The sequence below is a fragment of the Suillus subaureus genome, assembly GCF_016647635.1.
Source record: "Suillus subaureus strain MN1 chromosome Unknown BJ212scaffold_2, whole genome shotgun sequence".
NCBI lineage: Eukaryota > Fungi > Basidiomycota > Agaricomycetes > Boletales > Suillaceae > Suillus > Suillus subaureus.
In genome coordinates, this window is record NW_024538558.1 from 1766713 (window position 1) to 1789172 (window position 22460).

The window sequence follows — 22460 nt, forward strand, 5'->3', positions numbered from 1 at the left end:
ACTGAGAGATTAGGTTTGCTGTGATATATGTAACTGTACAGTTCCAAATCACGTTTCTGGAAGATGCCGATATTTCAAGTTTGGAAATATCTTCTCACATGACATTTCTTCTCTGATTGAACGAAGAAATTAATACTTGCGATCCTGGGTCGCTACCAAACTTTTGAGTGATGACTTCAACGCTTACTCGCGAGCAAGTCGCCTCTGCCCAACTGCAGGGTGACTTCGCTATAAAATCTGAAAGTTTGCAGCCCAAACTCGACACATCGGAATGGCCCCTCCTGCTCAAAAATTATGACAAGCTACTCGTTCGCTCCAGTCATTTTACACCCATACCGTCTGGAAGCAGTCCATTGAAACGAGACCTTGTCTCATACATCAAGTGAGTACCCCACGTGCATTTTTCGCTCAATACTGAGGTCTTTGAAGATCAGGTGTGATTAATCTTGACAAACCTTCTAATCCTTCATCGCATGAAGTCGTGGCCTGGTTGAGGCGCATTCTACGTGTTGAGAAAACTGGACATAGCGGTACGCTTGACCCTAAGGTCACAGGGTGCTTGATTGTTTGTATTGACCGCGCTACGCGATTGGTCAAGTCCCAGCAAGGCGCAGGTTAGTACACATCGATACTCAGCTGAAACCCTCTTTACCAAAGTTGTTTAGGCAAGGAATATGTATGCGTGCTGCGCTTGCACTCAAATCTACCGGATCCCACTGCCCTCCCTCGGGCATTGCAGACACTCAGCGGTGCGCTCTTCCAGAGGCCACCACTGATCTCTGCTGTAAAACGACAGTTGCGTATTCGAACGATATACGAGTCGAAGTTGTTGGAGTTCGATGAAAAACGTAATCTTGCCGTATTTTGGGTGTCATGTGAGGCTGGTACTTATATCCGAACGCTTTGCGTTCACCTTGGTCTTTTGCTGGGCGTGGGTGGACACATGCAAGAACTTAGGAGGGTAAGGAGTGGTGCGATGTCGGAAAATGATGACATTGTGACCATGCATGATGTTTTGGATGCTCAGTGGATGTATGATAACACAAGAGATGGCAAGTTCCTGCACGCGTTATCAGGATATATTCTAATATCATGTGCAGAATCGTACTTGCGCCGCGTTATCCGGCCTCTGGAGAGCTTGCTCGTGGGATATAAGCGCATTGTTGTGAAAGACAGTGCGGTCAATGCAGTCTGCTACGGCGCGAAGCTCATGATTCCTGGGCTCTTGCGCTACGAAGCGGACATTGCAGTTAACGAAGAAGTGGTCTTGATGACAACAAAAGGTTTGCTAAATTTAGTCACTTATTCAGGTATCCCTCTAATATCCTCGGCCAGGTGAAGCTATAGCTCTGGCTATTGCACAAATGTCGACGGTTGAACTTGCCACTTGTGATCATGGAGTTGTTGCAAAAGTGAAACGATGTATCATGGAACGTGACACCTACCCACGCCGTTGGGGTCTTGGACCCATGGCTCTTCAGAAAAAGAAAATGGTCAGGAAGGGAAGCTGGGCAAGTATGGTGAGAAGAATGAAGCAACACCTGCGGAATGGAGCAAGGACTACGTGGACTACAATCGAGAGGTATGCAAGATCCTTCCAAAACAGCTTGAGGGTCCTAATCGCTTCCTTCTTTAGCAATCCGGCCCTTCCACGATTACCCCTGCACCTGCCCAAAAAGTGGAGGTAGTCGCAGAACTTGTTGCCGAGGCTATTTCCCCGAAGAAAGATGAGAAGGAGAAAAAACGGAAACGGAAGTCGGAGGCAGCCGAATCTGTTGCCGATGTGTCCATGGCAGAAGCACCTGCAGCGGAAGACGATGTGGATAAAGCAGAGCGGAAGAAGCGGAGGAAGGAAAAGAAGGGAAAGAAGGAGGAAGGAAAAGAAGAGGATGATGAGGCTCGACGGGAGAGGAAACGGCTTAAAAAAGAGAAAAAAGCTAGGGAGTCGATGGCAGCTGCAGACGAGTAGCTCTTTGGATGAGATCTGTGCTTTCATATGTTATTTCCTGTATTCTCTGGTCGCTCGACATGATATCTGGCTGAACTGTTAATTTAGCCCCAGTCTCAAGTTCTAGATGGAACACCAAACGAAGTCACAGGGAGCCCACCGGCACGCTTGTCAGTTTCGCTAGTACTGTCTTTACGTTGGGTACGTTCACCAAACACTGGTACTGGTAAGTAGTACTAGTGCTAGTGTTATGACTCGTACAAGTTGCAGTAAGCAGATTGAGCACTTTACTTTGGCGTTAACAGACTTATGTGACTTAGGTGATTAGCGACAGTATGTAACTATGTCCAACTCGAAACGCTGTTCTCTGACGCCAGAAATGAAACGCTGGTTATTGAGCCTATGTTTCGAGCTTCAGTACTTAGTACTCTTGCCTAGTAGAATGCTGCTGTGCAGTTTTAGTTTGTCGTGGTAATCTAATATGTTGGGATTACTATCACCTGTGGCCCATGGGAAAACGAACAACACCGCAACAGCCTGCAAGTCGTTGAAACGAGATCAACGAGGATCAATGGCGCGAAAGGGTGCGAGGTGCCAAGGCAACTAGTAAATCAATGATCTGTGTAAGATAAAGATTGGAAAAATGACCAGATACTAAATGGCAACATACTCACAAATTATATGGAAGGAATTGTTCATGGGATATCCTGAGGCGATCTACCAGTGACACAACAGAGGGGTTGCACAGCCCTCGATGCCCTTGATGTGCTAAAGATATGCGTGATGCAACATGCCTTTCGTTTATCTCCCAGATCAATAATGGTGCACCGGTGAGAGTTGAAAGTATTGAACACGGCTACAAATGTACAATCTGCACATCTATGCAGAATGCGTCGACACGTTTGCTGACATCTGTATGAGAATTACCGCCAAATCCACGAGGTCCAGGGAAGGAAGAGCATCGCACCCGTTGAAATACGAACGGTGCAAAATCTCGTTTGCACTGGCCACAGGTCACGACAAAGCCGACTGCCGAGTGCATCTGCCAGGGGTGCGACATGTCGTCGAAAGATTTCCAGTACTTTATTGACAGGCCACAGCTACCCATTTTCATGTACCTCGATCGAAAAAGGACTTCGCCGCTTGAATCAGGCGCTTTATAGCATACCTGACTTCAATATGCATGTGATGTATGCAGCGAGTGATTTTAACCACTTGTCTGGCAAAGTCCTGTATGGTAAGGTAGTTCAAGCAGAGCGACGTGGGACGAATTCGTAGACTGCTTCGTTTAGTACGGGGTCCTGTGATAACTGGGCTGTGGACTTGTGCTTGGAAGCCGTAATTGCGATAGCATACGACAATTATGGAACCAATCAGAACGTTACCGCAGGCTTCAAGTCTTTCTGCGAATGAATCCCCGAGAAGTACCTGCAAGGCTGTGTCTAAGCTGATACCCCCTGTAATTGGCAGCCGTGTGGTGATTGATATGCTACCTGCTATTACCGATACGCGGTCTATTTCAGCTTTTCCCGGATGGCGGGTGCTCGAGAGACAGATACACTGCCCGTTACCAGCACTGCACCTCCTAGGCCATCATTCCTCATCACACCGGTACCGCAGATGCTGATTGCATACATAGGGTCGGTGTCAAGTCGATTTCATAAGAGTCCCCAACCACATCTATAAAGTGACGATTTTCTGTCTAGCCGACTTTTACAAAAGTTCTGACGCCCTACTTCTAATAGTAGATATATCCGGTTTCTCATCAGAATGGTCGCAGCACCTGCCAGTGTACATAAAGTGAAGGTAGCAAAGCCTCTTGCTCGGTTTGAAGTCGGTGAGTGGCAGGCTATCGTCTTGTAGATGCCTTGCGCTAAGTCAGCTTTCAAGGTCCCGACTACGAGATTTTACACTGTCTGGGTGAAGGAGCATATGGAACAGTTGTGGCTGCATCACATAAACCCACTGGCCGGCAGGTAGCCATCAAAAAGATCCTGCCTTTTGACCACACACTATTCTGCCTTCGAACATTGCGAGAGCTGAAGCTCCTGAAATTCTTTTCGGAGACCTGTGTCAATGAGAACGTTCGTTAGTTCTTCGTTCATCAAAGGAGGACCTGTCATAGAGTCATAATTGCAGATCATCTCTATATTAGATATAACGAGGCCACCATCACTCGAAGAATTCAAGGAAGTGTACTGTGAGTTCATCCAATCTATCTACTTTGGTCGCGTGCTGAATCCAAGAAAGTCATACAGGAATTCATGCAGACCGATCTTCACCGTGTGATACGGACTCAACAGCTTACTGACGATCATTGCCAGGTGAATTTTGGCAACTTATCTGAAATCCGACGTGATCTGATTGTTGCTGTCCAGTACTTTATTTACCAGATTCTCCGCGGTCTCAAATCTATACATAGCGCCGATATTGTTCACCGAGATCTAAAACCGGCTAACCTATTGCTCAATGCTAACTGCGACCTCAAAGTCTGCGACTTTGGCCTGGCGAGGAGCGTCAAAGCAACAACCCCGGGCGCCAAGGAGGCTGGGTTGATGACTGAATATGTAGCGACGCGATGGTATCGTGCACCAGAGATCATGCTTTCTTTCAAGATGTACACAAAGGTTAGTCTCCCCCGATTTCCTGATGGTCGCATCCCTTATCGCACATGGTTGTGAAGGCTATTGATCTGTGGGCGGTTGGGTGCATTCTTGCAGAAATGCTGACGAGTAAACCCTTGTTTCCCGGACGTGACTACTCGCATCAGCTGAATCTCATCCTGGATATAATTGGTATGTCCTTTCTTGGTCCTGGAGCGTATAGCATTATAAATGTCTGTACCAAGGCACGCCAACCTTGGACGAGTTCTACTCGATCACTTCAAGGAGATCAAGGGATTATATCCGCGCTCTTCCAATCCGCAAAAGACGGGTGTTTCAATCGCTTTTCCCGAAAGCAACGCCCGAAGCCATCGATTTCCTGCAGAGAACTTTGGTATGTCGATTTCTTCCTTTGAAATTGTTGAGCGATGGTATACCTCTTCATAGACTTTCGATCCCAAAAAACGCTTGACGGTTGATGAAGCTCTCAACCATCCATATCTTGCTGCATATGTAAGTTCGAATATATTTATTTCCTCTGTCACACTTAACTCGGGCAAACAGCATGACCCAGAGGACGAACCAGTTGTAGCATCCTTTGATCCCGACTACTTCGATTTTGACCGTGGGTTTCGTTCGAATCCCTCTAGTGTGCTCACTCACTCAGTTCCTGTTCTTAGAATTCAAAGACGACCTCACCAAAGCCGAACTGAAAGGTACGTGACTCTAGTCTTCCCAATAGCTGGTGTCGTCAACTATCTGCAGAACTTCTATACGACGAAATCATGTCCTTCATCCCGGCGATCTAGACCATGATATGCATCTTTCGACTGTTGGCAATTGTACAGATGTCCGCCGTATATTATTACCCTGGACTCAGCACCACATCGTGAGATTCATCGCACTGGTTTATCTATTTACTGTCGCACTGGTTTCGATATTATCACTATGTACTTATAGTCTCATTCGCACCATATAATGGATAGTAGAGCAAAGTAACAATACAGGAAGATGCAAAAATACATCAGATCTACTGACAGAGCAGTGCGTGTATGAATGATAATGGAGTATATTAGGATGAAAGGTAGATAGTCGTAACACACAGTAAAAGCAAAATAAAGGTCCGAAATTTGTCCGAAATGATAAAATTATCAGCGCCTTCCTCCAGCCCAAAAGCCAGTCGCCACACCCTCAACGCCAAAATCACCAAACCGAGTGTCCCCTTCTAACTCAGTCCCGTACATAGTACGGCGTGCGGGAGGTACTGGAGTGCCCTCTTCCGTCGCCGCAGTGCGCAGTACAGTCAGTCCCAAACCCGAAGCCACCTCATTGCTGGATGGCTGTCTCTGTATACTGCCAGCCCACATCGAGGGATTTAGACCACTTTCTTGTCCGCCTGCCGGTCCGCCTGACCCACTCCTGCCAGTCGTTCCAGAGCTACCGCGGCGATGTCCGAAAATCCCGAGGTGCTCTGACTGACGACTGCGTGGCCGATCCACACTATTTGCTGGTGATGGAGATGTCGGGGGTTCTGGATGTGGGAAGGTTCCCATTGCAGTGGGGAAAGTGAAACGAGCTGGAGTGGATGCAGGCAGATAACCAAAACGGAAAGTATCTGTAGGCGCTCCCACAGTGGTGGACACGCTCATCAACGGAGGTGAAGGTGGTGCGAAGAAATCAAGGAGGCTGTCTGTGGGCGGAGGCATCTCTACGTAACCAGGATCACCGAATATGGGGAAACCAGGTCTTGGGGAGGGTTGTGAGGGGGCAGGATTGGTGTCTTGACTTCCCTGTGCGCCTGACGACGGGCCCGAACAGTCATCTGCGTCCTCCGTAATGGCAGAGGAACTTAATTTAGCACGCTTCTGAGCGGGCCGAGGAATTCTCTTCGCAATCTCAGTTTCAGAAAGCTCTTCCTCTTGTCCAAGCTCAAAAAACGTAGTAGTGGTACTGGTAGTAGAATCTCGAGGGCGCTTCCCAAGAATGGTACGAAAGCCAGGAAGAAGCGACCCCCCCTGGTTCGAGTTATCTGTCTCTCGCTCTTGATGACCGAGTAAGCCATTGGGATTCGGGGAATCGCTAGAAGTTGCTGACGACTCTGGCAGAGCATCGCTGGAATCCCATAAGTTGATGCAGCATGTCAAATGACAAAAATTCTCACCCAAGAGGATCAACCGGACTGCGTACGCGTTTGGGGGTTGAAGGAGGATTTGGTATTCGTTGGGGAGTCTCATTGGGTCTCTGAATTTCAGCAGTACAATGTCCAGGTGTTTGTGCACGTAGGCGTTCAATCTCTGTCGCGAGGCCCCAAATTCGTGTTTCGAATGTCTCGATTATGCCAGAGACTTTGTCTCTTAACTCAGACAACTGAGCTTTCTGATCCTCCAGTTCCTTTTGTACTGGAGCAAGCTGTGATGTCCGAGAGTAAGATAAATATTAGACACCGTACATGTATTGGACTCACAGCCGCAGCCACTGCGTTCTCAACTATTTGGGAGGACGAAGGCTCTATGATCCCTGTGGTATGGGTCTGTATTGGTATGGAGTGTGGCTGGGGCAGTGGCAAAGAGTCGATCAATCCTGCTTGTTCTGATGCTATGGGAGAGTGAGTAACTCGACAACTTGAATTCGTTTGTTTAAGGGACTGACGTGTTACGGCGGGAATCGGCTCTGGCTCTGGTTCTGGCTCTGCAAATACTGAGATCACTGACGGATGCATCGATGGAGGTTAACGCTCACCTTCAGCAATGGGGTCTTCTGATGGCTTGACATTTTTTATGCTTTTCGCCCTCTTACTCCCTCTTGAGACACTAGCAGATTTAGTTACAGCACGAGCGCCGCTACCTCCGGCAATGACAGGTCGACCAACACCAAGACGGTATTGGGTATCTTTAGCTTTGCGCGTTCTTGGAGTGGGGTCAACAGGGGCCGGTGGAGGTTTGTGTTCTTTCGGTTGCTGTTCCACTTCTATTTCTCCGATAGCTTCTTCTCCTTCTTCTTCTTCGTCGGTATCATGGATGATGACAGATCCACTAGAGCGCCCGCGAGGTCTATCGCCGGGTTGAATTATTATTTTGACAGATGTAGATCGCTGGGGCGGCTGCGGAAGAATGCTTCGGGAGGGGTGGGGTCTATGGTTGTGATTAATTGCTGGATCGGTGTTAATATCGGGGCTGGCTCACTGGGATGCATCAAGCAAAAGGTCTATTAATGCTTCTGTTTTGAGGTTCGCCTTTACGCCGTATTCCTAGTGAAGGGGATTTAGTAACAAGTATAGCATGAGCGATTTATCTGACTTTGCACAACTTCTGGATATCGACTCGTTTCATTGCCTGCAAGACCTCACGGCCTGGCACAGAAATCATTGAGAGATGGCGTTGAGATGAAAGTGAAGTGAAACGAAGAGACAAGTTGTTGCTTGTGGTTGCTGGTGCGCGCGTGGTTTAAGTATGGAAACTACACAATAACAGATGCCAGTGGCCACAACGCGAGCCCAACCACAGTCACGTGATATTCTCATAATTAGGTTCACCTCGACCTCGCAATGCTTATAGGATGTTATCTATTTTTTCTTTCTCTGGTCTACTAATGTGATGGCATTGACTTCCACAAGGCACACCTGACATTGCTTGCCAACTGGGTCACGTACAGTCGTCCAATCTCACTCGCGGACAGCCGGCCCGGCATCGATGCATGCTTTTAAATACCGTCATGCTCTAAGCTAATTTGGGGTTACGGTTTGTCCGCATTTCCGTCAGGACAGTCTAGTCGACCATGCAGACGTTCACTCTTGAACAAGTCGCCCAGCATACCACAACCAGGTTCGTTACATACCACGTTTCATAAACAACAATCATCACATTTTTAGCTCCTGCTGGGTCATCATCCAAAACAAAGTTTACGATGTGACTGACTTCCTCTTCGTGGGTATTGTCATTTTGTCGTACGTGCGTTAAACCAAGATGCACCAGGATCACCCTGGAGGGGCGAATGTCATCCTCAGATATGGAGGAAAGGATGCTACTGCTGCATACGTACCTATCCATCCATCAGACGCTTTGGACAAGAACCTTGCTCCGGAAAAGCACCTTGGTACTTTAGACAGCGAGTCAATAAACCGCCTAAAGGAATCAGGGAAGAACAAGGTTCAAACCAAAGATGAGTTACGTGTTGAAGAGGCGCTCAAGAACAAGCCACCACTTCAGAGAATAGTCAATGTCGAGGACATGGAAGTAAGTTACTCAGGTATACTACCGTACCGTGCTCTCATCACTGCAATCTGCAGGAAGTTGCGAAGAAGATCCTGACGTATAGGGCCTTGGCTTACTATTCTTCAGCCGGGGACGACTCTATCAGTAAGCATGCGCCTTTCTCTAGTTGAATTGCACTTTCACGGTTGTCAACCATACAGCACACGTAGAGAATGGTCGTGCTTATGGCCGCTTCTTTTTTCACCCTCGGGTTATGAAACCTGTGTCACAGTGTGATACCTCAACGACTATACTTGGTTATAAGAGCATGATACCCGTGTACATCAGCGGTGCAGCGCTAGCCCGACTAGGCCACCCATTAGGCGAGGCCAATCTTACGCGCGGTGCCTATAACACTGGCATCATACAAATGGTGTCCGCCAACTCTTCTCTCTCTTACGCAGAGATATCCGCTGCACGTGTTTCCCCAGATCAGCCCCTCTTCTTCCAATTGTATAAACACGTTGACGATGGCATTGCCGAGAGACGCATAAGAGAAATCGAAGGATTAGGCTACAAGGCGGTTTTCTTGACAGTCGATGCTCTGGTTCCTGGTAACCGTGAGTTGGACATCAGGGTACCGCATTATCTCGAGGACTTTGAGAACCAAGGTCTCCCCACTCAGAGAAAGTCGGATGGGGATCAAGGCGAGATTGACCGGCTTGGAACCGCTGGTGGACTTGTCATAAAGAACGATGCTGACATGACTTGGGAAAAGGTGGGTTGTAGCTTAGTTCACGAGAAGCCAGGGAGTAAGTTCTCTCTGTAGACGATACCATGGATTCGAAGTATCACAAAGTTACCCATCGTCATCAAAGGTTTGTGCATTCGCACCGTCGTTTGTCACTCTGTTTCACCACTGTTTCAGGCATTCAATGTGTTCAGGTTAGTAAATGTGGCTCCTTGTATAAAGATTCCAGATGGTGATAGGGGCTATCAGGATGCTGTTCTGGCTTGTGAAGCTGGTTGTGAAGGTATTGTGCTATCGAATCATGGAGGTGTGCCTCATCTATTCGCCTCTCGGAATCACTGAAGCTAACGTTATGAACAAGGTCGCCAATTAGAGTACTCTCTACCACCAATCGAGTTGTTGTACAGGATACGACAACAACGCCCTGACGTGTTTGAGAAGACTGAAGGCTGGTTCCCCGATCATTTGAGCAAAATTTCGCTTGAACTAATACACATCTTTGACAGTGTATATCGACGGGGGAATCCGCCGTGGAACCGATGTCGTTAAAGCACTGTGTCTGGGTGCAAGGGCTGTCGGCTTGGGACGTGCGTTCCTGTATGCCCAGAGTGTAAGTTGTTCTATTCAGTCGCATGTGAATAATGTCTAATTGGTATAAAGGCATACGGCGAGGCTGGTGTGGTCCACGTGGTGCGTATCCTTGAACGCGAAATCCGCTTTGGGATGCAATCGCTCGGCGTCCGAAGCATCAGCGAACTCGTACCGCAGATGGTAGGTACTACCGGTTGTGCAACTGCTCATGTTTGCTAAGCAAATTTCCTTGCAGGTTGAGCGTGTCGACTGGCAGCCAGTCACCCATGCGAAGCTGTAGGTGATTGCAGTCCTGGGCTACAACATCCTGCTGTGTTATATGCCTACCATGTTAGTACTTATACCTTGGATATATATGGAGTATTTGTGTTCTGGAAATTCACCTATCGGACACAATTGTCGATGCCCTAAGTAATACTAGCAACAAAAGCTGCTACCTTACAATTGGGGAGGATGCTCTGAATTCGAATCATCCAGAGCCGGCGGATCAGCACAGTTGTCCTGACAGTCTGATCCCGTGGCTGACAATATAAGCTGGCTTACAATGTTCAGGTGCATAAAACGACAATGTGCCTACAATCATATAGTTCGGCTCCTCCGCGGCTCGCCTTGACATTGTTTTCAAATCTCGACCAAACAGGAAGGTGACTAGTCATGTGACCGCGACATTAATGTTCGACTTGCTTGTGCCTCGTGCGCGTTTTCAGCTCTCTTTACACGAATACTTTGTTTCCCACTGGCGTTGGTCGCGATCTTACCAGAATTAACATTACTGAAACAATCCCCGCAGGTCGACAGATAAAGGATGGGCTTTTGTCGGAGGTGCGGGAATATTGTCATAGGAGAACGGTGCAAATGTGGTGGCACAGCAGTTGGTTTGTCCCATTTTCATGCACCAGTAAACTGTTCATATCAAACGAGGTGTCAGCCCCTGTAGTACAATGGGCAACTTCCAAAGAGCCCGCTGCAGACAGATGGTCTCAGACGTACGTCTCTCGTGAGAGGTCTCCGACTCGACCTCCCAGCCGCGCACAACCATTCAATTCCGACTCCACCTTCCCGACCGCCAGCGGAAGCACTGTTACCCTGAATGCCTCGTCTTCACCCTCGAAACGTCCACCTCGAAAGTACTCAGGAATTGATATATCTTCTCCTTTCGGAAACCGCACCTCTATGCATATTGGATCAAGTACATCGCGACCTGCCTCACCGCTGAAGCACTCAGTGTCGTTAGGCAACATCCATCACGAAGCCCCTCCATCACCAACAACTATCTCTGCTGCTGCAGGAATCCTTCCTTCCCCATACGCACCCGAACTTTCCAAGGCTTATGGGTCAGTCCTTCAGCCCAAAGAATCCCTTGCATCCTACTGCTGCGCTATCTGCTCCGCTGAATTCCCACCAGATGCGACTATATACCCAGACCCCTCTGCTCCTGCAATAGATACAGAACGATTCCTGTGTCGACCATGCTTCGTTAAGCACGGTGGGTCCAAAGGCGACTGCCCTTCGTGTGATCGCCCAGTGCTCATCGTGAAGAGCGAGGGCGGTTTCGTGGAAACGTCAGGCCGTGTTTGGCACAAAAGGTGCTTTCGCTGTGACGGTTGTCACAAAAACATTGGCGACACTCCTATGGTTGATCTTCTAGGTCGACCATCCTGCGCAGACTGCTTCGAAAGTTGCCTGAAGAGGGACGTCACGCCCTCCAAGCCTCACAAATCTCCAGGAATAGAGAAAATAGAGCGAAGTCACGTAGGCCGCCTCCGCAGAGACTCGACGAGTAGGCAAGGAAGCCCTGCAATTGATGAACTAGAACAGCGACTTGGAATCATGAAGAACAGAGAAGGTAGCCCCGTGATGGAAGAGCTCACGGCACGTTTAAATGCAGTGCTCAATCGCACACCTTCCAAAGATGGGTCTCCGACACCAAGTGCCCTTGGTGCCTCAACGTCGCGTTATACCAATGCGAATTGTTGGGGAGAAAGTCCTATTCCTGGTCGCATTTCGGAGAGGAAGCTGCCCCAAACATTCTCTCCGATGGGGTCACTTTCCTCTGCTTTCGATAGTGTCGATTCAAGCAACAGCTCTCCGCGAACTGAGTTTTGGCAAACCAGAAGTCCCGATGCTGGTGAACGCAGGATGACACCTAGCACAATCATTCGCGAACGGGTTGAGACTCCAGAGATGAGCGCATCCAGTCCCTCGTCAGGGCGACCCTCTGCTGAAGCAATTGAAGAGATGAAGAGCCGATTTTTGCCACAATCACCTTCGTCACCTGGCTCACGAACAAATGTGAACATTGCGTGTTCCTCGTCTTCACCTTCCTTCTACAACAATTCTCCTGTCGGCAAATCCCTGGAGGGATCGCGAATTCCGCTTTCGAGACGGTCTCGCGGTTCACCAGCGCTTCGTAGTGTAGCCAGCACTTCAAGCCTGTCGTCTCCGCGCCTTTCCTGGGCTCCATCTACACCGGAATTGATGTCTGATATGTCAGACATTACGACAGAGGCTTCATCTCCATCTCCATCTTCTCCTCTGCCCTTTAGTCCACCAGTGCGCCATGTCGACATCTTCGGCAATGGTAACACGCTTTACTCGCCAGACAAACCCAGCGACTCCGTTGAGTCAGAACACGACACCCGAGAGGCCAACCCAACGCCGACTCCAAAAGCAGCCAAACACACATCCAACCGACTTTCTATCTCTGCTACTACCCTGACACCTGATTCACTGTGCGCGAAGTGTGGGGGGTCCCTTTCTACAAGCAGAACAGCAGGCCGGTTTGTAACCGTCCCTGACGTTAATACTACAGGGCCACCGAAGGCTTATCACCCTGAGTGTTTCAGATGCGTGATGTGCGATGGACCCTTCAAGGTGTCTGGAATCGGCCAAGCAGTCTTCACTAGAGGGGAAGGAGGGGCCTGTCATGTAGAGGTCAGTCTCACGGATTCACTCGTTTACCTGAGATATTGACTTACCAATTGCAGTGCACCCCTCCTGAAAGGACTCAGGTCAGATCCACTGCTGTTTCAGGTTCAATCACCTCTATGTTCCCTTTGTTGCCCGAGCCCCCTTCGCCGTCAGAATCACGTAGGGGCATCGAACGGCCGACGGCATCGAGCGCCGCAAAGACCGTCACTCGAGCCTCGATGGCAGCCACTACCACTCCCTACTCATCATCTCGTCTTGAAAGGCCATCACCTGCACCTGCAATATCCACAACGTCACCTCGGTTTGGCAGCTCAACGACATGCCCGGCATGTTCCAAATCCGTCTCTCCGATGGAGATGGGTGTAGTGCCTGGTCCTCAAGGTTCTAGATGGCATGCGTCCTGTCTTGTTTGTGGCGGTAAGGGCGCGAGCAAAGGGCGACGTGACAAATTGCAACCGGGTTGCGGCAAGAAGCTGGATTCTGCTGCCAAACGAGATATTGATGGGGGTGTCTGGTGTAGGGAATGCCTCGTAAGTCCACGCGATGTTTATCTTCAAATCTAATATATTCATAACGTCATCGACAACCAGCTTTTGCTTCCTCCGGATCTGAGAAACCCTCAAGCAGATTCGCCCATCAAACCACTTGTGCCATCACTGACGGGCCGCAGCATAGGTGGTGGCTCCTCCGCATCTAGAGCTGTTCAGCCTCAGTTCACAGGTACCACCACAATCGCACGTCAGTTTACTGGGTTGCGTGGCGGTGACGCAGCGCTTGCGAGACAATTGACCGGTGGTGGCTTAAGTCCGACGAAACAATTGGGCACTGCTACGCCTCGCCCCAGACCCAAGAGCGTGATTGGGATGAGAAGTGGAAAGAGCGTAGATGAGGGGCGGGGGATGTTCTTAGTTCGGCAGATGACTAGTGGAGGAAGTTCGTTTGGTATATAAACTGTTTGGACTCTGGAGTCTGAACTCAAAGGACAATGATTCTTGGAATGTATCATAGGTAATTATGATAACATGGGCTCACATGAAGAGGGTGATGTGGTGAATATGGGACAGGGAGGGCTCGACAAAACATCGAACCTGATGCAATGACGGTCAAACGCATATGTATCTGATGAGAAGAGATGAAGCTCAAGTACCACGACGTCACTTCACTTGATTTTGAAGTTACTGTGCCGCGTGATATCATGTGGCTAGAAAATTCCAAGCCATAAGTTGCAATCGCCAGCTGGGCACTGCATGATAGAAACCGGCATACCTCCAGCTGAGCTAACCCATGAATTAGCATGGTTTGTATTTATACCTGTAGTACCACAAGGAGGTCTTGGTGCGGCAGCCACGTTAAAACCGCTCTCAAGGGATGGCGGTCACGATCCTCAAATTCGCAAGAATGTCCGGGAAACGACAATTTCACGGCCTGTCTATGGTAGACTTCTGGGGCTTGTCTGGGTCGACTGTCCAGTTTAATGGCGCTGATGACGGCTGACTGCCTGCCCTCTCCCCTATTCACCTGCTTGATTTCACTCCGTGTTCAACCAGCTTCACTGCGCTCCGTCGCGCCTTTGCCCGCGCAGCAGTCGACAACCAGTTGCCCGATTGACCCGAGTTGTAGCTGTAACCAGCAATCATAGTAGAGAACTCATGTTGATCGTAAAGATCGTGAAAGGACGTGTCGTGGCGTAGAGATGTATCGTGATGTTGGTGGGGGGAAAAGAGGTAAGGAGACGACGTAGGCGTCGGGCGGGCGGGTAATGTCGCCAACGACGAGGGTGTCAATGAGGGCAGTTAACGGGCGGTGGGTCGATCAGTACAGGCGCAAACTCCACTCCGCCGTGGCCGGTCGACAGCCCCAGAAGTCTGTCACATGCTCCTATTAATGGCTCTATTGAGTCCTCAAATTTTATCCTCCTCACACGTCACTTGTGGGGTACAGCCAGTACGTGGGACTCGCCAAGACTGGAACACGTTACTACAGCGGTGTCCAAACAAATGAGGCATAGTCGAGTCACTTGCAAGTAGCACGACACCGTTCTTGCTGATCCAGTTGATTCAGATGGCTGCGCAACCGGGTCGCGTAACTGCAGTGCTGGTTCTCTCGATAACAGAGTCTAGTTAGAACCATGATGTAGTGCACTATTTCCAAAAGAACGTGTTGTAGTAGTACTCGTTCTTTTTCCACGTTGCTATGAACTTTAATTATATAAGCTTATTGATATTGGTGGAAGCAGAAATTTATTTTCCCCTTATTTTCCTTCCGTTTCCGCCGCACCGGGAATCTCTATGGAACCTGGGTCAGTGGAAGCCCCAACTTGTCCGGACAGATTTTTGGGTTTCTTATCCGGATGCCGTCCTGGATTCCATTTGAAAAAAAACAGTCCGGACTCTGGCCCAAGTCCTAAAAAATTTCAAGAAACACATTTTTTCTACTTCTATAGCAGCTAGGTGTGTTTAGAATGGCCGCGAGGAGCCAAAAAAAATCAAAAATCCCCCTGTACATCCCTCTACGGTGGCCCCGTTCCTCGTAGTTCCCGGCTTGCGGAACAACCTGGCATCTTCCGCCAACTGAGGTAAACCAGCTGATACGATGTGGTGCTAGCCTGGGCTCCAATAGGGATCCTATGTACCGTGCCTTTCAAATTTCAAAATTTGACGCACGCATTGCACGGCGTACACTCCTCTTGTTTCCGATCAAAGTATTGTGGGCGCTTGGTTCTTGTCATATTAACACTGTCGCAAGACCGGCTCAACTTCAGGATATAGGCTGTAACATCTACATGTGTGATGTATTAATATAACCACCTTGATAAAGGTCGACCGTCCTTCATAGGCGGTGGTGTCGAAAGCCTCATATGGTTGATGTTGAAGGGGCGAACGAGTGGAAGCCAGAGCGTGATGACGATGGTGATTCGAGCAATGTGGGCAGTTGGATAAGTTAAAATTTGGACTACACAAAGGGAGATGAGCTTTTGTCGAACGAGGGCATTGAACTGAATCGGAACGTGCATGGATACTGTCTTAGTAACTCCGAGTCAGAAGAGTGAGCAGTGGGCACAGTGTCGGGGGGTAAGACATTGACAGGCGGCGTCAACGAAAGATGACTGCTGCAACTAACAAAGATGAGCTCCGGGGCCTCTCGTATAGGCTTGGAGGAGCAATATCTCGTACCTTGAAGTGACGCAACCGAGGATTTTCAAACGAGTAACAGGGGACTGGGATCCGATAAGCCCGTAGATTTTTAGATACTTACTCTGTAGATCAATTGATGAATCCATACATTTTTATTGGTCGCAAGTATTCTGAGACACTGTTAAGTAGGTAAATATTATCGTGACAGATGCGACTTCGTTAGAGTTTGCGATAATTCTGTTGACCGTGAACAATCTAGCTTGCGCAATTGCCGGTCTTCATAAGCTACCTTCATTCTTGCCGATGGTAAAGCTAAGTCTGAGCAGTGAGCAGTGCCACTAAGTTTGTGCCAGGAGTAGTACTTTATGTAATGCTAGACTGGGGGAGCCGGCCGGTTATAATTATAACCTGGTATCGATCATAATTTCCTGATTAACCTTTTTAGAGGGTTACTGCATTTCACTCCCAGGTTGTCTATGCACGGCGCCTTGTTACAGGTTGTTACTACACGTTACACATGGCCGCGTTCCATCTGTTACTAACTATCTGTTCGTTGCTATTGTCGATGTCTCCCGTTGTCAAGCAAATCATTCCTCTGCGCTAGGGGACCTGCGAGAGAAAATAGACCGTGGCTTCATTATCTTTGTTTTCGCCCCCCTCATGTCCTTGGAAGAGGTTCAGTGATCCTCCTAAGCAAACATTCCTTTCAAAAGTTACTAGGTTGGAGGTGCCATTTTGAATGCTTGATATCATCAGTTATTGCCCAGCTTTGCTCGCACACTGCCAGCTGGTTTCAGACTAGCTCACTGCTTTACCTCTTAATTCTTCTCTTCGTTTTTCTAGTTCACTGGTATCAACTGCCAAGAGGTTTGCCTCGACGCTTCCTTTGCAAAGGCACGCACGCCATTTCGTTCCTTTTTGGTTTCCATGTCCGATGCATCCTCGACGTGCAACTTGGGATATAGCTTCGTCTCTTCTGCAGCGTCGAGTAATAATAATTGCGATGTGAGTCCAATGTCCTCTAAATTATTTTCCAAGCTGACGAGGACTTCAAGGTTGAACTCATATTATCTGACATTCCCTTCATCTCGGTCGGAATGTTAGCTTTCGGAGTATCTGCATTCTTTTTCGTCATCCGACATTTCACGCTGTGAGTAACCACAGTATCTTCTTGTCCGTTCAGAGCTGATGCTTAATTCAGCTCCATTATCTCCCTTTATTTTTCGGTGTTGCTGTCTTTCGCGGCTGTTGTCATTGACCTGACACAAATCCTCATCCGTGACATGATCCAGGTCACTGTGCAGCCATTAATCACAGCAAGGGAGGTTTTACTTGCCCTATCCATCGGCCTGCGTTTTCTGTTTTACTGGCTGTATGTCTCTGAGCCCCCTATCGGAGAACCCCAGCCCCGATGGAACAACTTTCTCACACTTAGCTCTCGGGATATCATCCACAGTGGTAGCTGGACTCGGTGGGGTGTTTCAGGATCGTATGCAAAGGTTGCTTTGTTGGCCACCATTCCCACTATCACCACTTTGCAAATCATTTGGCGCGTAATTCAACAATACCATATTTATGGTCCGGTGTATGCAGTAAATGTTACACTCGAAGTCGTAGTCTCCACATTGCTTCTTCTCAAACTGCTATTTAACACCATTCCGACCCCGTCGATTGCCCGATCGCACACTTTCAGGGAATATGAATTTCCCATTTTGGCGTTAATGTTTAATATTGGCATTTCTGCCGGAAACTTGATTTTGTGTAGGTTAAATGTTCATACATGCGTTGCTTAACTGATTTTTTCCGGCAGTCGCATTCACTGAGTCAATACTTGGCCGACTTCTTCAAGCAGTAGAGCTCTGCATCTTGATCGTCTTTATGATGATTCTCCACTTTTTCCGTCACAAAAAGACCCCAGCTACTTTCAAATTCAGGGATTCGGCACTGTTGAAAGTCAAATTGCCAGAGCAGGCCCGTGAATCGACATTCAGGCTATCCCCACCAGCGACGTCTACACCCAGAGTAACAACGTTTTTCAGTTCCGAAAATCAAAACAGAAGTACAAATGCTGATGCCACCCGTCATTCTGTCCTTGCCACCGTAAGATGTGCTCCCTGGGTTTCTTGGAGCATGTCCCATGGTCAGTCAAACCAAGATGAGGAGAAAGCCAAGCTATGGGACCAGGGCGAAGCTAGAAAGGGGGATTTCGATCCGAGTCAAGGCAGTGCCGGGAATCACAGTATGACTTCCGCCGCTTCTGTCACGGACAAGGTATCCACAGAATGGAAAGACATTGTGAATGATTCTGTTCTCAACTTCCCAAGGTTGTCCATGCTCGATGCCCAGTCTGCGAGCACCGGATCTAGGAACGGCTCAATGAGCAGTGGACAAATTTGGCATGCAGTTCGTGCTGACATACACACCCGCCCTCATCCTCTGAAGTTGCAGACGATGTCTCTTATTACTATTCCGGCGGCTGCAACATCCCCCAATGAAAATGGGGCCGCTGTTATCATGACTGCCCCTCCAGATCCTCCAGCTCAAGATTCGCCTATCTACGCGATCAAGGGCTTTACTCCTCAACCTCCACAAGTTCCCAGCAGGCAATGTTCGTCCAGCAGATCACTCGAAGAACTGCTAGAATTGCAGAATGAGCTAGATAAAACAATCGCAACGTTGCGATCGTTTTCTCCGAGTGCTCCATTTTCCCACTCTCCGACTTCCACTTCTCCAACTCCTACTTCTCCAAGCTCCCCCTCATCATCAAGAAGTGATTCGAACCAGGCTGACCAATCGCGTCAATCATCCTCCACTGGTGCGCGGACGCTGTCCGACTTCTCTTTGAGTAACTTCCCCTCCCCGCCATGGTTGGCCTCCCGACCTCCTTCTCTTCCTGCACTCTTACCGGCCATTAAATTACGATCGAAGGAAGACCGCCGGGCTCGTCTTCGATTAGGACAAGACTCAACTTTCGATACTCTTGGGCTTCCGCCGCCAAGAATTCCTGCAGCTTTGGCAGACATGCCTAGCTCTCCTCGTTCTGACCTCACGTCAGACTCTCCCTATCAGGATGACAACAAGATATTGCCTACGGACGCAGGGCGATCTTATAGGTTCGATTCTGGCGGAACGCAGTACGAGATTACGTCTTTCATAGGTGGCAAGTCTTGATTCTCGAATTTTCTGAGTGATTTCTAAAATATTTGCTGTAGATCTAACAACTCCTGATGGCCACAGGAATGCGACGATGAACAAGCCTTCGGATGAGTCTGGAGGGTGTGCTCTCAATCTTGGCATTGTTGAAAGCCACGGATCTAGGGAAGCTTCTCCCCATTCGTCCATATTGCCGTTCCGTTCGTCGCCTTTGGGAGCGGCGGAACTATTGAGATTACCATCATCCTGCGCAAGATATAGGCAACCGCAACTCTCAACGCAGATGAGGCTATCACCTGTCTCAAATTCTGAGTGGGAAGCTTCGGATCCGGGCCTAGAGTTGGCCGTGCCTCTAGTCCAACGTAGGATGCGACCTCTAATACTTCCGTCCATGATGATCACTTCCCCTCCTCATGTCCAGCCGTTGAACGTCAGGTCATCAAGAAGGTTGACTGGCCTTCCACAGAGACCACGACTAGCATCGGATTCTAGTGTTTCAAGGTCATTACCCGAAGATGTCCATGCTCCTGGAGCATTTGAGCGACCACGGCCGGCACCATTAATTCTCCGTTCAGACGACGAATATTTTTCAACAGGTGCAAGATGATGGTAACTATATTTATTTCTAACGTTATTTTAACTTTTTGCTGGTCGGACAAGTTCACAACTAAAAGTCTTATTTGTGATTCCTGTAAATTTGTTGTCGGATTCTTTGTGGTGCACCGTCTCACTGTACTTTGTTCGTTAGCAATGTGTCATATTATTTACATAGTTTGTGGACTATCCCTGACCCCCTTAACTGGAATTCCTAGTCGAACATGCAGGTCGTGGTAGTCAATGCGCAGGTGTATCTACGAGGAATCTATATTCACGAATTTCACTGAGGCTAGAGACAAGCATTTCGTTGAATAGGTATTTGAGGCGTATGCCAGTTAGGGGCAAGTATGGACCACACCCCACCTCCTTCCTCAATTGGAACATCATACGCGGGACTCAATCTCGGGCTGTTCCAAATTCGGTGGCGAAGTCCAACAGACACAATCCTCGAACGTCGTACTGACATGTACGCAGTTGTCATTAGCATGTGTGTCCCAAATGCTAATGATAAGACGTGGCGCGAGAATCATTGGCGCGGTACACTTGAACAATAGTACGAGATTCAGCACCACCGTCTGTGCATGCCTGCATTAGAACAGATCTCTCTAGAATCACAGGAAATCATACCGAAAGGTTGGTCCATAACATCGTCGAGACGATCTGACCTGCCAAATTCCTAGTGTGATTCAACGAATGCTTTCAGAGAACACAACAAATGAAGAGGAACTTACAGGACAAAGTATATGACATGATATCGGACAATCATTACTACGTAGGTGTTAGGCTTCATTTTAAGTTCCTTTTGCTCTTTCAGGTGTTTCTTGAGGACGGCAATGGCGAGAACAACCAAGAAAATATCAAAGCATATGACGGGGATGGAAGCATATATCGCAGTCATAGGCCCGATGTGGAAGAAAGCCGTGCAGTACTTGATATTTGGAGTTATTATTATTTCTTGCACTATACAACCAGGCATCATCAGCTTGCAAATAATTCAATCAAAATAGAAATTCACCTGAGAACGCTGAGGGTCGACTCCATAAAAATATATCCACTGCTATATAGAGCGCGACGATAGGTAGGAACAACCCCAGTAGAACATAAAGTATGATCTTGGATTTGTTGTATAGGACGTAAAGACGCCAGATGAGAATGACTGAAAATACAAAATCGGTAAGCGCAAAGGTGCGAGAATGTATGGATATGACTTACCTTCCGCCAAGCAAAAATATACAGAAAAACTCCATTGCATGAACAGAAACGTATCATAACCTATTTCAATTTCATGATAAGCAAAACTAGTTTCAGTTGAATACGATATACTTACAACTAAACAAGGGGTCAGCAGCAAATCAGGTCTAGCTGTAAAACGAACTTCTGACGTACGGCTGAATCTGGATCAGCTTAGAGCTCTCTAAAGAAAGAATCGACACACTTACTGCTGCAGGCATATAAAATAGACCACCCCCTAACGCTAGTCAGTTAATGACGGCCCAGTTGGTATCACGTCACATACAGGTGGCGGAATTCCTAGACGTTAGCGTCAACATACGATATACCACCTGAAGTATATAACCACCGCAACGTACATTGCAAGGACAATACCAAAATATCGAACCTGACATAGCAACAAAAATGGGAAACCACGAAGCACTTTGGCAGGGTGGGGCTCACAACAAGGTATAAACATGTCATCACTGACCACTGTCTTTGCTGCATAACTAGTCAGTTCCGGATCTTCATAACGTTGGAGTTGAACTCTAACCCAAACAAACGTGACCTGCGATGGTATGATTATGAGTACTCGACGATGATGAAACGACCCCCTCGTTACCTCTTTCTCGAACTGAAGCACTAGATAATATTACGCTCAGCCGCGTTGCAAGGTTCATGAAAGCTACTGACTGTATTCATAGGATATCAGGGTAATGATTGCAACTGGAAGACGACGAACTTCAGTACGATTATTCGTTTCCAACAAGACTGACGGACCTGCTACGCTGTTGTTCCATTCAAGAGCATAGAGAGATTCTTTTAGTCCCGACATGAAACTGTGCAAATCAAATGACGAATTCAAAGAGTGAAGGATGGGCTGCTGGTCACCAGCGTACACTACTTATAGGGTACATCGGAATCTCGTTAACTTCTAAGGGTTGTGAACTGGTGGTAGCCTAATGAAAATTTTACGACATCGTAACAAGCTTGCGGCGCCCCACTTTTCCATTTAATGTTACGGATCACTGTCCTCGATAATTTGCTCCCAACGGAAAGGTCCAACGATGATCACACGGCTGACAACTCGAAGGGTCACCCCGCGTCACCGGTGCTTCTCGTACTAGACTATGTCTGTCCGACCCTCTTATTAGGTAGCATGGGCAGTGCTTGTCTACCCCGGCATGGATGGAAAACACCGAATGAAGTCCCATCACCATTCATATAACCTTGACAAGCAAGTGCATGATCTAAGGCCGAACTTCGAAATCAGCGAGTTTGCACTTGCAGGACTCTAACATGTTGAAGTCGGTATGGCAAACTGATCTCTTGCATAGACATAGTTACGAC

At 48.2% G+C, this 22460-nt stretch overlaps 8 protein-coding genes across 8 annotated transcripts; 6 read left to right on the forward strand and 2 right to left on the reverse strand.

The window, feature by feature from the left end:
- Positions 1-170: 170 nt before the first annotated feature.
- BJ212DRAFT_1444072 (pseudouridine synthase) lies at positions 171-1969 on the forward strand (the record flags this gene model as incomplete). The annotated part of the gene is made up of 7 exons (XM_041337914.1): positions 171-382; positions 430-614; positions 666-1052; positions 1101-1283; positions 1336-1493; positions 1517-1582; positions 1637-1969. 7 exons carry the CDS (start codon positions 171-173, stop codon positions 1967-1969), a joined length of 1524 nt encoding a protein of 507 aa, XP_041199333.1.
- Positions 1970-3390: 1421 nt separating this feature from the next.
- On the forward strand, positions 3391-5531 carry BJ212DRAFT_322898 (CMGC MAPK protein kinase). Its single transcript, XM_041342922.1, has 11 exons — positions 3391-3785; positions 3839-4032; positions 4088-4148; positions 4199-4272; positions 4327-4575; positions 4632-4743; positions 4797-4945; positions 4999-5064; positions 5116-5176; positions 5232-5267; positions 5317-5531. Exons 1-11 carry the CDS (start codon positions 3719-3721, stop codon positions 5358-5360), a joined length of 1113 nt encoding a protein of 370 aa, XP_041199334.1. The 5' UTR covers positions 3391-3718; the 3' UTR covers positions 5361-5531.
- An 85-nt stretch (positions 5532-5616) lies between these two features.
- Positions 5617-8000, reverse strand: BJ212DRAFT_322990 (uncharacterized protein). The gene is made up of 6 exons (XM_041342923.1): positions 7848-8000; positions 7734-7798; positions 7291-7682; positions 7016-7239; positions 6713-6960; positions 5617-6663 (listed from the first exon to the last, which is right to left on the reverse strand). Exons 1-6 carry the CDS (start codon positions 7914-7916, stop codon positions 5703-5705), a joined length of 1959 nt encoding a protein of 652 aa, XP_041199335.1. The 5' UTR covers positions 7917-8000; the 3' UTR covers positions 5617-5702.
- A 61-nt stretch (positions 8001-8061) lies between these two features.
- Positions 8062-10612, forward strand: BJ212DRAFT_1566065 (FMN-dependent dehydrogenase-domain-containing protein). The gene is made up of 12 exons (XM_041341965.1): positions 8062-8372; positions 8420-8474; positions 8523-8783; positions 8837-8906; positions 8963-9519; positions 9571-9619; positions 9670-9686; positions 9742-9799; positions 9854-9940; positions 9999-10102; positions 10153-10263; positions 10319-10612. The coding sequence occupies exons 1-12, from the start codon at positions 8326-8328 to the stop codon at positions 10361-10363; spliced, it is 1461 nt and encodes a 486-aa protein (XP_041199336.1). The 5' UTR covers positions 8062-8325; the 3' UTR covers positions 10364-10612.
- Positions 10613-10778: 166 nt separating this feature from the next.
- Positions 10779-14185, forward strand: BJ212DRAFT_1317980 (uncharacterized protein). Its single transcript, XM_041334280.1, has 4 exons — positions 10779-13015; positions 13069-13541; positions 13602-13983; positions 14047-14185. Exons 1-3 carry the CDS (start codon positions 10939-10941, stop codon positions 13962-13964), a joined length of 2913 nt encoding a protein of 970 aa, XP_041199337.1. The 5' UTR covers positions 10779-10938; the 3' UTR covers positions 13965-13983; positions 14047-14185.
- A 2425-nt stretch (positions 14186-16610) lies between these two features.
- Positions 16611-20363, forward strand: BJ212DRAFT_1317988 (uncharacterized protein). The gene is made up of 5 exons (XM_041334281.1): positions 16611-17153; positions 17204-17298; positions 17350-17909; positions 17959-19308; positions 19361-20363. Exons 1-5 carry the CDS (start codon positions 17076-17078, stop codon positions 19906-19908), a joined length of 2631 nt encoding a protein of 876 aa, XP_041199338.1. The 5' UTR covers positions 16611-17075; the 3' UTR covers positions 19909-20363.
- BJ212DRAFT_1317989 (uncharacterized protein) lies at positions 19641-20363 on the forward strand. The gene is made up of 2 exons (XM_041334282.1): positions 19641-19663; positions 19723-20363. Exon 2 carries the CDS (start codon positions 19905-19907, stop codon positions 20133-20135), a length of 231 nt encoding a protein of 76 aa, XP_041199339.1. The 5' UTR covers positions 19641-19663; positions 19723-19904; the 3' UTR covers positions 20136-20363.
- A 550-nt stretch (positions 20364-20913) lies between these two features.
- On the reverse strand, positions 20914-21945 carry BJ212DRAFT_1317991 (uncharacterized protein; the record flags this gene model as incomplete). Its single annotated transcript, XM_041334283.1, has 7 exons — positions 20914-21010; positions 21488-21516; positions 21573-21611; positions 21664-21678; positions 21733-21752; positions 21804-21836; positions 21891-21945. The coding sequence occupies 7 exons, from the start codon at positions 21943-21945 to the stop codon at positions 20956-20958; spliced, it is 246 nt and encodes an 81-aa protein (XP_041199340.1). The 3' UTR covers positions 20914-20955.
- Between the last annotated feature and the right edge of the window lie 515 nt (positions 21946-22460).

Excerpts from the sequence above, each read along its gene's own strand:
- BJ212DRAFT_322898 (XM_041342922.1), top strand. The coding sequence starts at position 3,719 with ATGGTCGCAGCACCTGCCAGTGTACATAAAGTGAAGGTAGCAAAGCCT. Across the intron at positions 4,576-4,631 it reads CTTTCAAGATGTACACAAAG|GCTATTGATCTGTGGGCGGT; the intron begins GTTAGTCTCCCC and ends ATGGTTGTGAAG. Across the intron at positions 4,744-4,796 it reads TCTCATCCTGGATATAATTG|GCACGCCAACCTTGGACGAG; the intron begins GTATGTCCTTTC and ends GTCTGTACCAAG.
- BJ212DRAFT_322990 (XM_041342923.1), bottom strand. The coding sequence starts at position 7,916 with ATGATTTCTGTGCCAGGCCGTGAGGTCTTGCAGGCAATGAAACGAGTC. Across the intron at positions 7,799-7,847 it reads ATATCCAGAAGTTGTGCAAA|GAATACGGCGTAAAGGCGAA; the intron begins GTCAGATAAATC and ends CCCCTTCACTAG. Across the intron at positions 7,240-7,290 it reads AGAAGACCCCATTGCTGAAG|AGCCAGAACCAGAGCCAGAG; the intron begins GTGAGCGTTAAC and ends CAGTATTTGCAG.
- BJ212DRAFT_1566065 (XM_041341965.1), top strand. The coding sequence starts at position 8,326 with ATGCAGACGTTCACTCTTGAACAAGTCGCCCAGCATACCACAACCAG. Across the intron at positions 9,520-9,570 it reads CTGACATGACTTGGGAAAAG|ACGATACCATGGATTCGAAG; the intron begins GTGGGTTGTAGC and ends TTCTCTCTGTAG. Across the intron at positions 10,103-10,152 it reads CGTTCCTGTATGCCCAGAGT|GCATACGGCGAGGCTGGTGT; the intron begins GTAAGTTGTTCT and ends ATTGGTATAAAG.
- BJ212DRAFT_1317980 (XM_041334280.1), top strand. The coding sequence starts at position 10,939 with ATGTGGTGGCACAGCAGTTGGTTTGTCCCATTTTCATGCACCAGTAAA. Across the intron at positions 13,016-13,068 it reads AGGAGGGGCCTGTCATGTAG|AGTGCACCCCTCCTGAAAGG; the intron begins AGGTCAGTCTCA and ends CTTACCAATTGC. Across the intron at positions 13,542-13,601 it reads GTGTCTGGTGTAGGGAATGC|CAGCTTTTGCTTCCTCCGGA; the intron begins CTCGTAAGTCCA and ends GTCATCGACAAC.
- BJ212DRAFT_1317988 (XM_041334281.1), top strand. The coding sequence starts at position 17,076 with ATGTCCGATGCATCCTCGACGTGCAACTTGGGATATAGCTTCGTCTCT. Across the intron at positions 17,154-17,203 it reads CGAGTAATAATAATTGCGAT|GTTGAACTCATATTATCTGA; the intron begins GTGAGTCCAATG and ends GAGGACTTCAAG. Across the intron at positions 17,299-17,349 it reads GTCATCCGACATTTCACGCT|CTCCATTATCTCCCTTTATT; the intron begins GTGAGTAACCAC and ends TGCTTAATTCAG.
- BJ212DRAFT_1317989 (XM_041334282.1), top strand. The coding sequence starts at position 19,905 with ATGATGGTAACTATATTTATTTCTAACGTTATTTTAACTTTTTGCTGG.